This window comes from Erpetoichthys calabaricus, chromosome 11 (genome assembly GCF_900747795.2).
Source record: "Erpetoichthys calabaricus chromosome 11, fErpCal1.3, whole genome shotgun sequence".
NCBI lineage: Eukaryota > Metazoa > Chordata > Cladistia > Polypteriformes > Polypteridae > Erpetoichthys > Erpetoichthys calabaricus.
This window is the reverse complement of record NC_041404.2, coordinates 116,158,173-116,171,622: the sequence shown is the minus strand read 5'-3', so window position 1 is coordinate 116,171,622 and position 13,450 is coordinate 116,158,173. Positions and strand designations below refer to the sequence as shown.

General features: G+C 40.9%; 1 protein-coding gene across 3 annotated transcripts in view; it reads left to right on the top strand.

Annotated features, from left to right (window-relative positions):
* The window catches only part of pdlim7 (PDZ and LIM domain 7), a 265,260-nt gene that overhangs the window by 232,145 nt on the left and 19,665 nt on the right, over positions 1–13,450 (top strand). For all 3 annotated transcript variants that reach the window (XM_051934153.1, XM_051934152.1, XM_051934154.1), the window contains exons 6-7: positions 2,003–2,061; positions 11,188–11,431. In XM_051934153.1, coding sequence (XP_051790113.1) covers positions 2,003–2,061; positions 11,188–11,431 — 303 coding nt within the window. The remainder of the gene's footprint in view (positions 1–2,002; positions 2,062–11,187; positions 11,432–13,450) is intronic.

The window sequence follows — 13,450 nt, the reverse complement described above, 5'->3', positions numbered from 1 at the left end:
AAAATCTTGTCAGTATTTAGAAAGCAAACCTGCCCCCTATCAGTGCAAATTTATATCAGCTGGTTTAGTCCTAAATGACGGCCAATAAAAGGTTTCTCATTTACCAAGGTGTCACACAAGAAGCAACTCGTGATGGGTAAAAGCAAAGAGCTCTCTAAAGACCTTCGCAACCGTATCATTGCAAAATGCACTGATAGCATTGGTTACAGACGTATTTGTAAACTTCTGAATGTCCCAATGAGCACCTTTGGGGCCATAATCCAGAAATGGAAAGAACATCGTTTCAACATAAACCGGCCACGACCAGGTGCTCCTTGCAAGATTTCTGATAGAGTAGTCAAAAGAATAATCAGAAGAGTTGTCCAGGAGCCAAGGACCACTCACAGAGAGCTTCATAAAGACCTGGAATTTGCAGGTACAGTTGTTTCAAAGAAAAAAAATAAGTAATGCACTCAAGTGCCATGGCCTTTGTGCTTACCGAGTAAGACTCCACAACTGAAGAAAAGGCATTTTGAAGCTTGTTTAAAGTTTGCTGCACAACATTTGAACAAGCCAATGAAATGCTAGGAGAATCTAGTCTGGTCAGATGAGACCAAAATTTAACTCTTTGGATGTCATACCAACAGTGAAGTTTGGAGGTGGGAACATCATTGTGTGGGGCTATTTTTCAGCATATGGTACTGGCAGATTTCAAATAATTGAAGGAAGGATGAATAGAGAAATGTACCAGGACATTCTTGATAAGAATCTGCTGCCATTTACCAGGATGCTGACAATGAAACAAGGATGGACATTTCAGTACGACAATGATCCCAAACAGACAGCCAAGGAAACTCTCTGTAAAGCTGCTAGAATGGCCCAGTCAATCACCCGACTTGAATCCAATTGAAAATCTATGGAAAGAATTGAAGATCAGAGTTCATAGACGAGGCCCCCGGAACATTCAAGATTTGAAGAGTTTTTGTGGAAGAATGGGCCAAAATCACACCTGAGCAATGCATGTAAATAGTTTCTCCATACAGAAGGCGTCTTGAAACTGTCATATCCAGCAAAGGCTTTTCTACTAAGTATTAAATAAATTTCAGTAAGTGTGTCCAATAATTATTCCCTGTGTCCTTCCACTTTATTACACATAATTTATGTACTTATTTGTTTTGATTTCTTTGTATGTGTGGATTGCTTGGGTTGTTACTGACATCTGGTGAAAATTTAATGTTAATAGCCCCATTAGAAATATATTTACTGAGAAAAATGTTGATGCGTTCAATACTTATTTTCCCTGCTGTAAATACAGGAAAATAGCAACACTAAAGGAAAATCACAGATGCCTTCCTGGCTTATTTACCTCTGTCAGCTGGCTATGGCTATTCATCTACTTGGCCACATTTAAGTTCTTTTCCATTGCACGTCACATCTGTCACTCTGAATAAAAACTGTCCTCCTAACTCCAAATCATTAAATCTTTAACTTGCAGTGGCTTTAACCATGCACCTATCAGTTCTGGTGTTAGATATGACATTCATTTTTTAGTGCCACTACGCTAGGGTTGCTAAAAGTGACCCATATCTTCCCACACACTGGGTCCCACATGGTGGGGTGTCTAAAGTAAATACCCAAATATATACAATTTTAATGTGGTGAGCTTTAACCCTAGAAAGTCCTTACCAGGAAGCACATGCTATCACATATATGCAAAATATACTATGAAGTATTGGAATGGACATGTAAAAATGCTACCAATAAATAATGCTATTCAAATACTCTGGCCCCACTTGAATTTGCATAAAACATCATCTGGATGTGCTAATCACTGTGGAATTATATAAGTCAAGAGGCAAACCAAGACAGTAGGTATAATTGGTTGAATAAAGAAATGCTTTGAGCATATTTATATGTACAGTAAATATTATATTTCTTTTTAAGTATGAAACAGCAGTGCTTTAGACCCTTCTTCTACCTTTTTTTCCCTAAATAAAGCAAAATTCTTTCTTTTCTCTTCTAGGCATGAAATAAAGGCATTTGCAAGTGCACCAGGAGTTGATAAACCAGATGTGAATTTAGGTAAAATAATGTTTAAATGGGTAACTGCTTGTTAATGGATAAGTTTGGTATTTTTCATGTCAAAGTTGCCTCTTCACAATCATGGTATATACAGTATTAATTTGCCACATCAAAATGTGTTCTAAAGTGAAGCATATATTATAAATTAAAAAATAAAAAAAAAACAATTGGACTGCTCTTGCATTTTATGATGGAGCCCGAGGATACCAGGGTCCCAGTGTGAGGAGAAAAAAAGCTTTCAAACTTACAGTGCATCCGGAAAGTTTTCACAGCGCTTCACTTTTTCCACATTTTATGTTACATCCTTATTCCAAAATGGATTAAATTCATTTTTTTCCTCAGAATTCTACACACAACACCCCATAATGACAACGTGAACAAAGTTTACTTGAGGTTTTTGCAAATTTATTAAAAAAAAAAAAAAGAGAAATCACATGTACATAAGTATTCACAGCCTTTGCTCAATACTTTGTCAATGCACCTTTGGCAGCAATTACAGCCTCAAGTCTTTTTGAATATGATGCCACAAGCTAGGCACACCTATCCTTGGCCAGTTTCGCCCATTCCTCTTTGCAGCACCTCTCAAGCTCCATCAGGTTGGATGGGAAGCATCGGTGCACAGCCATTTTAAGATCTCTCCAGAGATGTTCAATTGGATTCAAGTCTGGGCTCTGGCTGGGCCACTCAAGGACATTCACAGAGTTGTCCTGAAGCCACTCCTTTGATATCTTGGCTGTGTGCTTAGGGTCGTTGTCCTGCTGAAAGATGAACTGTCGCCCCAGTCTGAGGTCAAGAGCGCTCTGGAGCTTCTGGCTTCCGTCTGGCCACTCTACCATACAGGCCTGATTGGTGGATTGCTGCAGAGGTGGTTCTCCTCTCTCCACAGAGGACCTCTGGAGCTCTGACAGAGTGACCATCGGGTTCTTGGTCACCTCCCTGACTAAGGCCCTTCTCCCCCGATTGCTCAGTTGAGATGGCTGGCCAGCTCTAGGAAGAGTCCTGGTGGTTTCGAACTTCTTCCACTTACGGATGATGGAGGCCACTGTGCTCATTGGGACCTTCAAAGCAGCAGAACATTTTCTGTAACCTTCCCCAGATTTGTGCCTCGAGACAATCCTGTCTTAGAGGTCTACAGACAACTCCTTTGACTTCATGCTTGGTTTGTGCTCTGACATGAACTGTCAACTGTGGGACCTTATATAGACAGGTGTGTGCCTTTCCAAACCATGTCCAATTAACTGAATTTACCACAGGTGGACTCCAGTTAAGCTGCAGAGACATCTCAAGGATGATCAGGGGAAACAGGATGCACCTGAGCTCAATTTTGAGCTTCATGGCAAAGGCTGTTAATACTTATGTACATGTGATTTCTCAGTTTTTTTTATTTTTAATAAATTTGCAAAAACTTCAAGTAAACTTTTTTCATGTTGTCCTTATGGGATGTTGTGTGTAGAATTCTGAGGAAAAAAATTAATTCATTTTGGAATAAGTCTGTAACATAACAAAATGTGGAAAAAGTGTGAATACTTTCCGGATGCACTGTAGTGAATATGTCCCCTTTGAAGTGTCTACTAGGGTTCTGAGATATGTTTGTGACAACAAACCCACACTGAAAAGAATACATCGTATTACAGATTCTTCGTATTATGTTCTCAAAGTTTGAATATGTTATCAGCTAGCAGCGGGCGTTATGGGTGGAGTTATGACAACCCCCAGACTTCCAAGCTATGTTCTGCTTATCATCCTGCTTTTGCTTCTGCAATACTGTTTCTTCAGTGGTTATGTTTTGCCATGGCTTGTAACAACAGGCATGCATACTCGAGTCTGTGTTATTTTACGTAGTCTACAGACAGAGATTCACACAGATAGCAGTGTCCTGGTGAAGAGTGCACATAAGAGCTTCATTGCACTTTATAAAAAATAATAACAAATCTGAAATGAACTGATTATACTGCATTGTATTTTTAATAATGCAGTAGGGTTTTGAAAGAGCCAAGCCACCTGCATGTTGCACTTTCTGTGTCATGTTGTGTGTATGCATGTTAAAAAAAATACTCAGAAAATGGAATAAATCAGAGTGTGATAAAGCCCAACCATGACTGGAGTAGACTGAACCACCAACAACATCATTTATTTATATAGCACATTTTCATACAAATAATATAGTTCAAAGTGCTTTACATGATAAAGAAAAGAGAAAAAAAAAGACAAAGTAAGAATTAAAATAAGACAGCACTAATTGACATAGAATAAGAGTAAGGTCTGATGGCCAGGGAGGACAGAAAAAACAAAAAAAACTCAAGATGACTGGAGAAAAAAAAAAAAAAATCAGCAGGGGTTACAGACCATGAGACCGCCCAGCCCCCTCTGGGCAACACAAACCAATTATCACATTTTTTAATGCATGATAAGCTGCTCGTGATGAGGATATGGTAATAAAAGAACTGAGGACAAAGTTTTTGAGTGAGTAAACTCACTGACACTCACAGATTTCAGTCAGCCCATAAATACACAGGTAGGACATGTAAACTCTAAGTAAACCTGGCACTGTGAGGCAGAAATGACAACTCTATTACTCTGCTTTTGCTAAAAAAAAAAATCTGTGTTAAAGTTTACTACACTTTAATCTGTTTAAGGCTAAGTATATGCCTGTAATGTGTTTAGCTTTGTCACTTGATGATGCAACACACATGCTCAGTCTTTCTCTTGCTAGACCACCAAAGTACACACTTGCACTATGATAATGGCAGCAGCATGTGATATCTGTCTGAAGTGTGACATTTTAAGTTACTATTGATAGGGAATCAACATTTATTAACATCAATAAGGTGTTTGGCAATGACCGTCTGAGATGAATCCATGCCTCTGGCCCTGAAATGTTGCAGCAAAGGAAGATGAGCAGGGAGTGAAGCTCACAGTCTGTTGCGTTTTTAAAATGGCAGAATCTCATTGAAATGTTTTGATTTTGGGTTTTGGTTGATTTTTTCCTTCCTAATGGCATACTTCACCCAAAAATGCTATTTTTTTAATGTTACTTACCCTGTGTGGTTTGTAGTGATGGCTGAGAAAAAAATGTGTCTCGTGTTTTCATTCAGAATGGAGCTAACAAAGTTTATGCTTTAATGGAAGTGGATTGTGACCAGCACTGGACAATAGTAAACAGTAGCATTCTGTTACCTGTGTCACATTATCCACATCAAGTCATCTAGTCATATTGCTCCATTTCAACATGCAAGAGCAGGTCATTTTTTTTTTTTTAAATCGCTTGCACATAAACCAAAATCCAATTAAAGTTGTGTAAAAATTGCATTCATCAATATGCTGTGATTAGCTGCTAGCTGTGGAATGTTGATGGCTAATCGTAGTTAATTTTTACACATAATTTTTGGAAAATGTATCTAGTGAATAGTTAAAATGTGTGTTGAGATCCTTCTCATAGCCACCCCTAACAGAAAAACAAATCCACAGTATAAGTTATCAAAACTTAGGTTATTTCAACTTGTATATTTCAATAACATTTCTGAAGAAAAATGTAAAATAAATGTAAATCAATCAGTAATTAAAGTTGCACAGAATATTTATTTTAAGACAGATGATTTTGAAAATTCACCAATGATTTTTAATGGGAGCATTTGAAATTTCAATTGTATAACAAGCCCTATTTGATATATTTCAATGAAAACTGAATGAACCCAACACATTTGCTTGAAGTTTACCAAATGTCATAAACATCAGGACACTGGGACCTTAAAACTGTCATATTTTGCAGCTGTCTGTGTTGTATGTTGAGAGTTAGTGTTTTTCATACATTTATTCCGTCAGGTCAGGTTGGGAAGCATAAACTGGTACAGCACATTGCTGTACCCACCACAGCTCAGGATGCTGGTAGGCATCATGCAGACACGAGGTCCAGTCCCACACCCTGGAAATGACTATCTGTCTGCCTCAGCGAGGTCTTACGTGAGCGTCCCCTTGGCCTGGTCCAGCCATTCAGGTCCTCAACAATGAGGATCCTGTGATCTGGGAATCATGGCTGTAGTGCCATAACTGACACTCCCTCACAATTCAGATAATGTGCCTCGTTCGGGACTCCATGAGCAACCATTTGTTTGACACAAAGTCAAACCAGTGGTACCCAAAGATTCTCTGAGGAGACATAGTTTTGAAGGAGTCCAGTCTTTGTCTCAGGTCACTGGATAGCGTCCATGTCTCACAACCTTATAGCAAAATAGGATGCACCAGGACTCTAAAGACTTGGACCTTCATCCTTCTTCAAAGATATAGAGAGTGCCACACACCCCTTTTCAACACCCTCATGACCACCCCATGCTTTTCCAGTCCGTCTGCTGACTTAATAAGAAGAGTCACCAGAGACATGAATGTCGCTGCTGGGGTAACTAAAACTCTTGACAAGGTCTACACTCTGTTCGCAGACAGACACACTACTGATGGCTGTGCCCAAAACGTCCTTAACACTAGATTTCCTGAAGCTTACAAAAAAACTCATAATCCCTTCGCACCTCTGCATCAGCGTCTTTTTTTTTTTTTTTTTTTTGTAAATGCGTTGATCAGCACAAGCAGCAAGCAGCCTGCTGTCCCATCCCCAGCCTTGTCAGCTCAAGCAAAAAGCTCTCCCAGCTCCAGCCAAGCTCCTTATCTGCATGTGAGGTGAGGTGCCTGGAGTTGTATAGGGTAAATATCTATCTAAATAATACAGTATATTGTTATTTTGAATATATTCATTTCATGTGTCTTCCATGTCTACAAAGATCTAGGTAAGTGTAGGATGAAAGGAAATGCGAATGCAGAATCTTTTTCCATGTTATACAAATAATGACCTGAAGTGTATAATGTGTAAAGACTTTAGTACAAAAATAAAATAAACACATGCGCTTTTATTCAAGAATATAACCAAAGAAGAAAAAAAGGCATTCGATTTACATGTGGCTGTCAATGAATTAAAAACTCAAGCTCAAATGTCAATCGACAAGGAGTTTACACATGTTCTTGAATGGTGCAGAGGTAAGAACTGCTGCCTTATAACCCGGAGATCCCGGGTTCGAGACGGGTGGCTGCGCATTTTGAGTAGTGAGCTGCTGTTATTATTTCTACAATATAATAAAAACATACGTTTGATTTGAATATGGAACACCCAGTGTAAATTTTGGCTACTTGTAAAAGTTAGCACTTGTTTTTTTATTATTCAGTTTTATTCACTCATTGACGTTCATGTGATAGAGCAAACTTGCCTGTCCCTCTCTGAGTTGATGGCATTTATCTCCATTCTTTTCACAAGAACAGCGCTGTGGCTGATGCCTGCTCAGAACTATTTATTGTACCAACAATCAAAGATACTATGTCCCGTGAACGCTATCAGACTGGACAAAGGCAGGACTGTAGCAACAGACAGCTTCTTCACAGCACTTTCGCTGGCTAATAGACTGCTGCACCACAACGTGTATGTGCCTGAAAAGCAGAAGCCTTTGATTTCAGTCTGTAACAGTTTTGCTTCCTGTAAAAGATATCGCTGAAGGTATATCGGCAGACACGCAAACACTGATGTCTTCTTGCTATCTTGTTGTCACTTGAATTTTTTGTTATTCAGTTTCATTCTTGAATTAAAGCACACTTGTTTCGTTATACCTTTGCGAAAGTGTTTATTTTATATTCCACTAACCACTTCAATGAGAGTGAAGCATTTGTGTGTCTGCTGGATATACCTTCAGCAATATCTTTTACAGGTAGCAAAATTTTACACCGGCTGTTACAGACTGAAATCAATGGCTTCTTCCTTTTTTGACACATACACCATCAGCACAGCACTGCCAGATCTAAACACTAGCATGACGAATTGCTTGCGTATTGAAGTGACTTTAGCTGTAGGTGGAAGTCCCATTTTACTTAAGGTGCCAAGCAGAGTTGCATTGTGGTGCAGCAGTTTATTAGCCGGCGAAAGCGCTGTGAAGAAGCTGTCTGTTGCTACGGTCCCTCCTTGCTCAAGTCTGATAGCGGTCACGGGACATCAAGTAGTTCTGAGCAGGCTTCAGCAACAGTGCTGCTCTTGTAAAAAGAATGGAGATAAATGCCATCAACAGAGAGAGAGAGGCAAGTTCATTGTACCACGTGGACATTAATGAGGGAATAAAACTGAATAATAAAAAAACAAGCGCTAACATTTAAAAGTAGCCAAAATTTTCATACGTTATACACTTCAGGTCATTATTAGTATAACATGGAAAAAGTTTCTGCTTTAGGTATGTGTTCAGCATTTCTCGCATTTCCTTTCATCCTACACTTACTCAGACCTTTGTAGACATGGAACACACATGAAATGCATGTATTCCAAATAACGATATACTGTATTATTTGCCCTATACAACTCCAGGCACCTCACCTCACACGCAGATAAGGAGCCTTGGCTTGAGCTGGGAGATCTTTTTGCCCGAGCTGAGCTCCGTCAAGGCGAGGAATGCGACAGCAGGCTGCTTTCTGCTTGTGCTGATCGACGAATGTACAAAACAAAAAACGCTGATGGAGAGGTGCGAAGGGATTTAAGGTGGGCCAGGATTACAAGTTTTTTCGTAGGCGTCAAGAATTCTAGTGTTAAAGGCCTGGATTTTCGTTTTTATCCAGGACACTCGCAAGCCCAGACTCCTCCATCAGTCTCTCTAGAACCCAAATCAGGTCCTCCTTTGACTCTGCGAAGATCACAATGACGTCAGCAAAGTCAAGATCAGTGAATCTTTCTTCACCAACAGATGCCCCACAGTCGCTGAACCCCATGACCCTTCCCAACACCCAGCCCATGCAAGCGTTAAACAGAGTAGGAGCAAGAACACACCCCTGACAAACCCCAGAATCAACTGGGGAAAAACGCACAAGTTCTGCCTCCACTCTGCTCAGCAGTCACAGCACCAGTGTACAGGCCGGCCAAGATATCCAGCAACTTTGGGGGGAATCCCACAAAGTCTTGGATGCCCCACAGGGCACTATTTACGAAAATCAACAAAAGCTGCAAAGAAACTCTCACAATATTCGCATTTGCGCTCCATGAAAACCCTCTGTTCCAGGATGCAGTCGATGATAGACTTCTTAGGCATAAAACTAGACTAGACCATATTGAGGATGACACAGTTCAATTCCTTTGAAGGAGGACATGGGTCACCAGACCATAGATGGTGTGTCACTTGCTCACAGATTGCTCTAACAAACGCCTCATTTTCTGCCCTCAGAACTCTCGCAGCCATCCTTCTCGGGTCCCAATATAGACCAGAGTTGCAATCAAGCCATGCACTGCAACTCCACTCGATGATATCCAGGGTGTCATGCGAGATTAAATACCTCCTTCTAAGAACACCAACGCAACCCTTAGCAACCTTCAGGGTCTTGTCACAGAAGGTCTCCCACATCATATTAGGATCAGCAGTCGCACCCAAGTCTGGAGGGTCCTCACACAAGCTGCTTGCAAACTCATTAGAAACAGCCTGATCTTGCGGTCTGGCCAGGTCCAGTTTCATTCTCCTAGTAGGTGGTATCCTACTAAACCTAAGCTGGATTTTCAGAGTAGTAACAACCAGCTTGTGGTCAGAATTCGCAAACTGGGCACTTCTGTAGACCCTGCAGTTCTGCAGGAGCCCCTAACATCTGCCCACAAGGATGTGATCAATCTACTTCACCACACCACCAGTATTAGGGTACCAAGTCCAACGATGTGGCTCAGGGTGCTGAAACCAGGATTCAGCAATCAGCAGAGTCAAGGAACATGGAGCCACTTTCACCATGGTCGCCAGACCCATGGGGACTGGCACAATACTTATAGCCAGCCTTGTCAGTGGTCGCATTGAAATCACCCATGACCAGAGGAGTGTCCCCTCACAGGTACCCATCAAACTAAGCGAAGTTGCAATAAAATGCCTCCCTCACCAAGACATCACTCACAGCGGTCGGAGCATACACTTAGACAATAGACAAGGTACCCAGAGAGTGTCTTAATCTGAGTCTCATAATACGCTCGTTGAAAGGAGTGACATCAGACACCATCGGAAGGAGCCGATCCACCACAGCAACATCTACTCCCTGAGTACGACAGCCATCAGAGCAACCGGACCGATAAAAGATGTACCCACCAACAGAGATCTAGTCAGTCCTAGGTCTGTGCACCTCAGTGTGTGGCCACTGAAATGCAGAGTTTACAAAACTCCTCCAACAGCACGTGCTGGAGAGACCAGACATTCCGTGCACCTACCTGGATGGGCTGCCTCAAATTGGGACCTGAGTGCTGCCATGCAGCAGGCGACTCCTCGGCACCACACCAGTTCCAATCCCCAACAGGACTGACACCATTGGCTCTCCGACGGTTTAGACTCTTCCAAGGATAAGGCTCCTGAGGGTTTTCTACCTGTCCTGTTCATAATGCAAGCAGCCATCCTGTGTGTGGCTGCAGCAGAGCTACTCCCGTAGAGAGCAGAAGGAGTCTTGTCTGCTTTTTCAGAGTGTGTGAAGCTTTTATTGTGGCTGGAGTTCAATCCTGCTACTAGCCTCCAAGTTTTCCCTGCAACTTGGAGGCCAGATGCAGTTCAGTGTCATACTCAGGACAGATTTACAGGTTTATGACTACATGAAATTCATCATTTTCTTTTATGACCACAAAATGTTTATTGGAGACCTGTTCCATGTTCTCAGTATCCCTAAGTACATTCATACAGTGAATGATAATTATTTTCTTTAAACCTAATGGTGAGACATGCACTATTTCCAACTAAAGTAAACAACGTATTATGGAATGAATTGATGCACATATTATCAGATGCTCACTGATCAAACAGGATTTAATGTTCCATTTTCATTCATAAAATGTAATAGAAAGAAAGTGTTCTTTTAACCCCTGCTAATCTGGTTTCTCTCCTGTATTGGGATTCCACTCAATTATAGAACTCCTTTATCAAGTGCTTACAGTTTAGATCCCTGATTTTAAAATGACTTAAAATTGCAATGTGCATTTCTAATTTTAATCATTGTTTATCTGTAATATTATGTAATATTGATTAATTGGGGATTTCAGGATGTTTTCAAAGTCTTTTGGGCACAGTCCTATTATATCTTTACTTTTCCCCTGAACTTTATCAGGCAAAGGAACTGCAAGACCTCCTGGAACTTCATCTATGCCTTCCTGCCGACCCCCATGGGTGACAGATACAGATTTTGCTGAGCGATACCATCCTGATAAGACAAGTACTGTAATGACCCAGCATAGCCAACTTGCCCAGCCTACTCCAATGCAGAACCGCAGCTCAATTGTGCAGGCAGCACAGCAGGCACCAGGTGATCCTGGCCGGACACCAGTGTGTGCTCACTGCAACAAGATCATTAGGTGAGTTGGTGGGTTATTGAAATATGGAATGTTTATGCACCCAATGTCAGTGATAGGGAATTAATGCAAAATGTATTTGCATCTATTCCCAATGTGAACACTCATAAAATTATAATGGCTGGGGACTTTAATTGTGTTTTAAATCCACTCTTAGACAGGTCTCCTGTCACAGGGAGGATGACATCTAACACTGCAAAGACAATTACACAGTTTTTAACTGACCACAACTTATCAGACCCCTGGAGGTTTCTAAACCCAAACTCAAGAACATATTCCTTCTACTCACCAGTGCATCATTGTTACTCAAGAATTGATTATTTCTTTATAGATAATAATTTCTTGCCTGCGATTAAATCTTGCAAGTACGATGCTATTGTTATTTCTGACCATGCTCCTCTAATCTTGGAGCTGAAATCATTGTGCCCCACATACTCATCTCGCAGATGGCGTCTTAACCCACTTCTATTAGCAGATGAGAACTGTACAGAATTTATATCGAAATAAATCAGTTTTTTCCTAGAGACAAATGCATCCTCAGAGGTCTCTGCAGGAATACAGTAATCCCTCACCTATCGCGGGGGTTACGTTCCAGAGCCCCCCGCGATAGGTGAAATCCGCGAAGTAGCGACCTATATTTATTTTATTATTTATACATATTTTAAGGCTTTATAAACCCTTCCCACACTCTTATAAACCTTTCTCACTCTCTTGTTAACCTTTCCCACGCTCTTATAAACACTTCCTATACTCTTAAACACTTTCTACATTCTTAAACACCTCAGACCAACACTGCACACTGCGATCAGACGTCAATGTGTCTGCACTCGCTTTGTGAAGGGGGGCAGCTGAACTCACGCTGAGCAGAAATGGACTTTGTGCTGCTTCTGCCAAAATGCCTGCTTGCAATGGACTTTGTGCTGCTTCTGCCAAAATGCCTGCTTGCCGCTCTGCGCCTTTCGGAAGGAGGAGGAGTGTGTGTGTGTGTGTGGTTTTGTGAGGGCTGAACGCACGTTCGCTCAAAGCCCCCCTCCCCGGAGGCGCAGTTCGCATTGTCAAGGGGGGTGGGGAGCTGAATGAAAGCTAAGGAGAAGTGGACTTTGTGCTGGCTTTGTGCTGCTTGTCGCTCTGCCTGTCAATAATTTAAAATCCTGTACATCACCAATTTTCCTGTCTCACTGCCTTGTCTTGCGTGAAGTTAAAATGTTTTATAATAGTGAGATGATACTAATATCCTTAGCCCGACATCCACATATCATATGTGTTAACAAAGTGTGTTTTATAAGTTTACATGTGTTTAAAGCATGTGGGATGGGTATTTTAAGGCTTAAACTATAAAAATGTTTATTTATATGGTCTTTCTATATCGCGGATTTTCTCCTGTTGCTGATGGGTCTGGAACATAACTTCCGCGATAGGCGGGCAATCACTTGTATTTAAAAACCCGCGAAGTCGTGAATCCGCGAAAAGTGAACCGCGAAGTAGCGAGGGATTACTGTAGTCTGGGGAAACTTTAAAGGCCTTCTTAAGAGGACAGATTATTTCATATCTTTCCCACAGAAATAAATTAGAAACCAAGAATGTATCGGAGCTAACCAGCAAAATTACTAGAATAGATCAAGAACATACCAAATGTCCAAGTGAAGCTCTTCATAAGAAAAGACAGGCTCTGCATTCAGAGCTCAACCTCTTAACAACCAAAGAAACTGAGCAACTCATTTTTAAATCAAGACATCATTACTATGAACACGGAGAGAAAGCTAATAAGCTCTTAGCTCAACAAATCCACAAGCAATAAGTTCGTAATACAATCCCAGCAATCACCAACACGAACGGAGATAAAATCATTGACCATAAAAATATAATGCACACATTTAGAGACTACTATAAATCCTTGTATTCTACTGAGTTCAAAGAAGACAACACACAATCTAATGCATTTCTGGGTACATTACAGATACCACAAATAGATATTTATTACAGACGAATTGGATAAACTTCTGGCACTATCAGAATTACTAA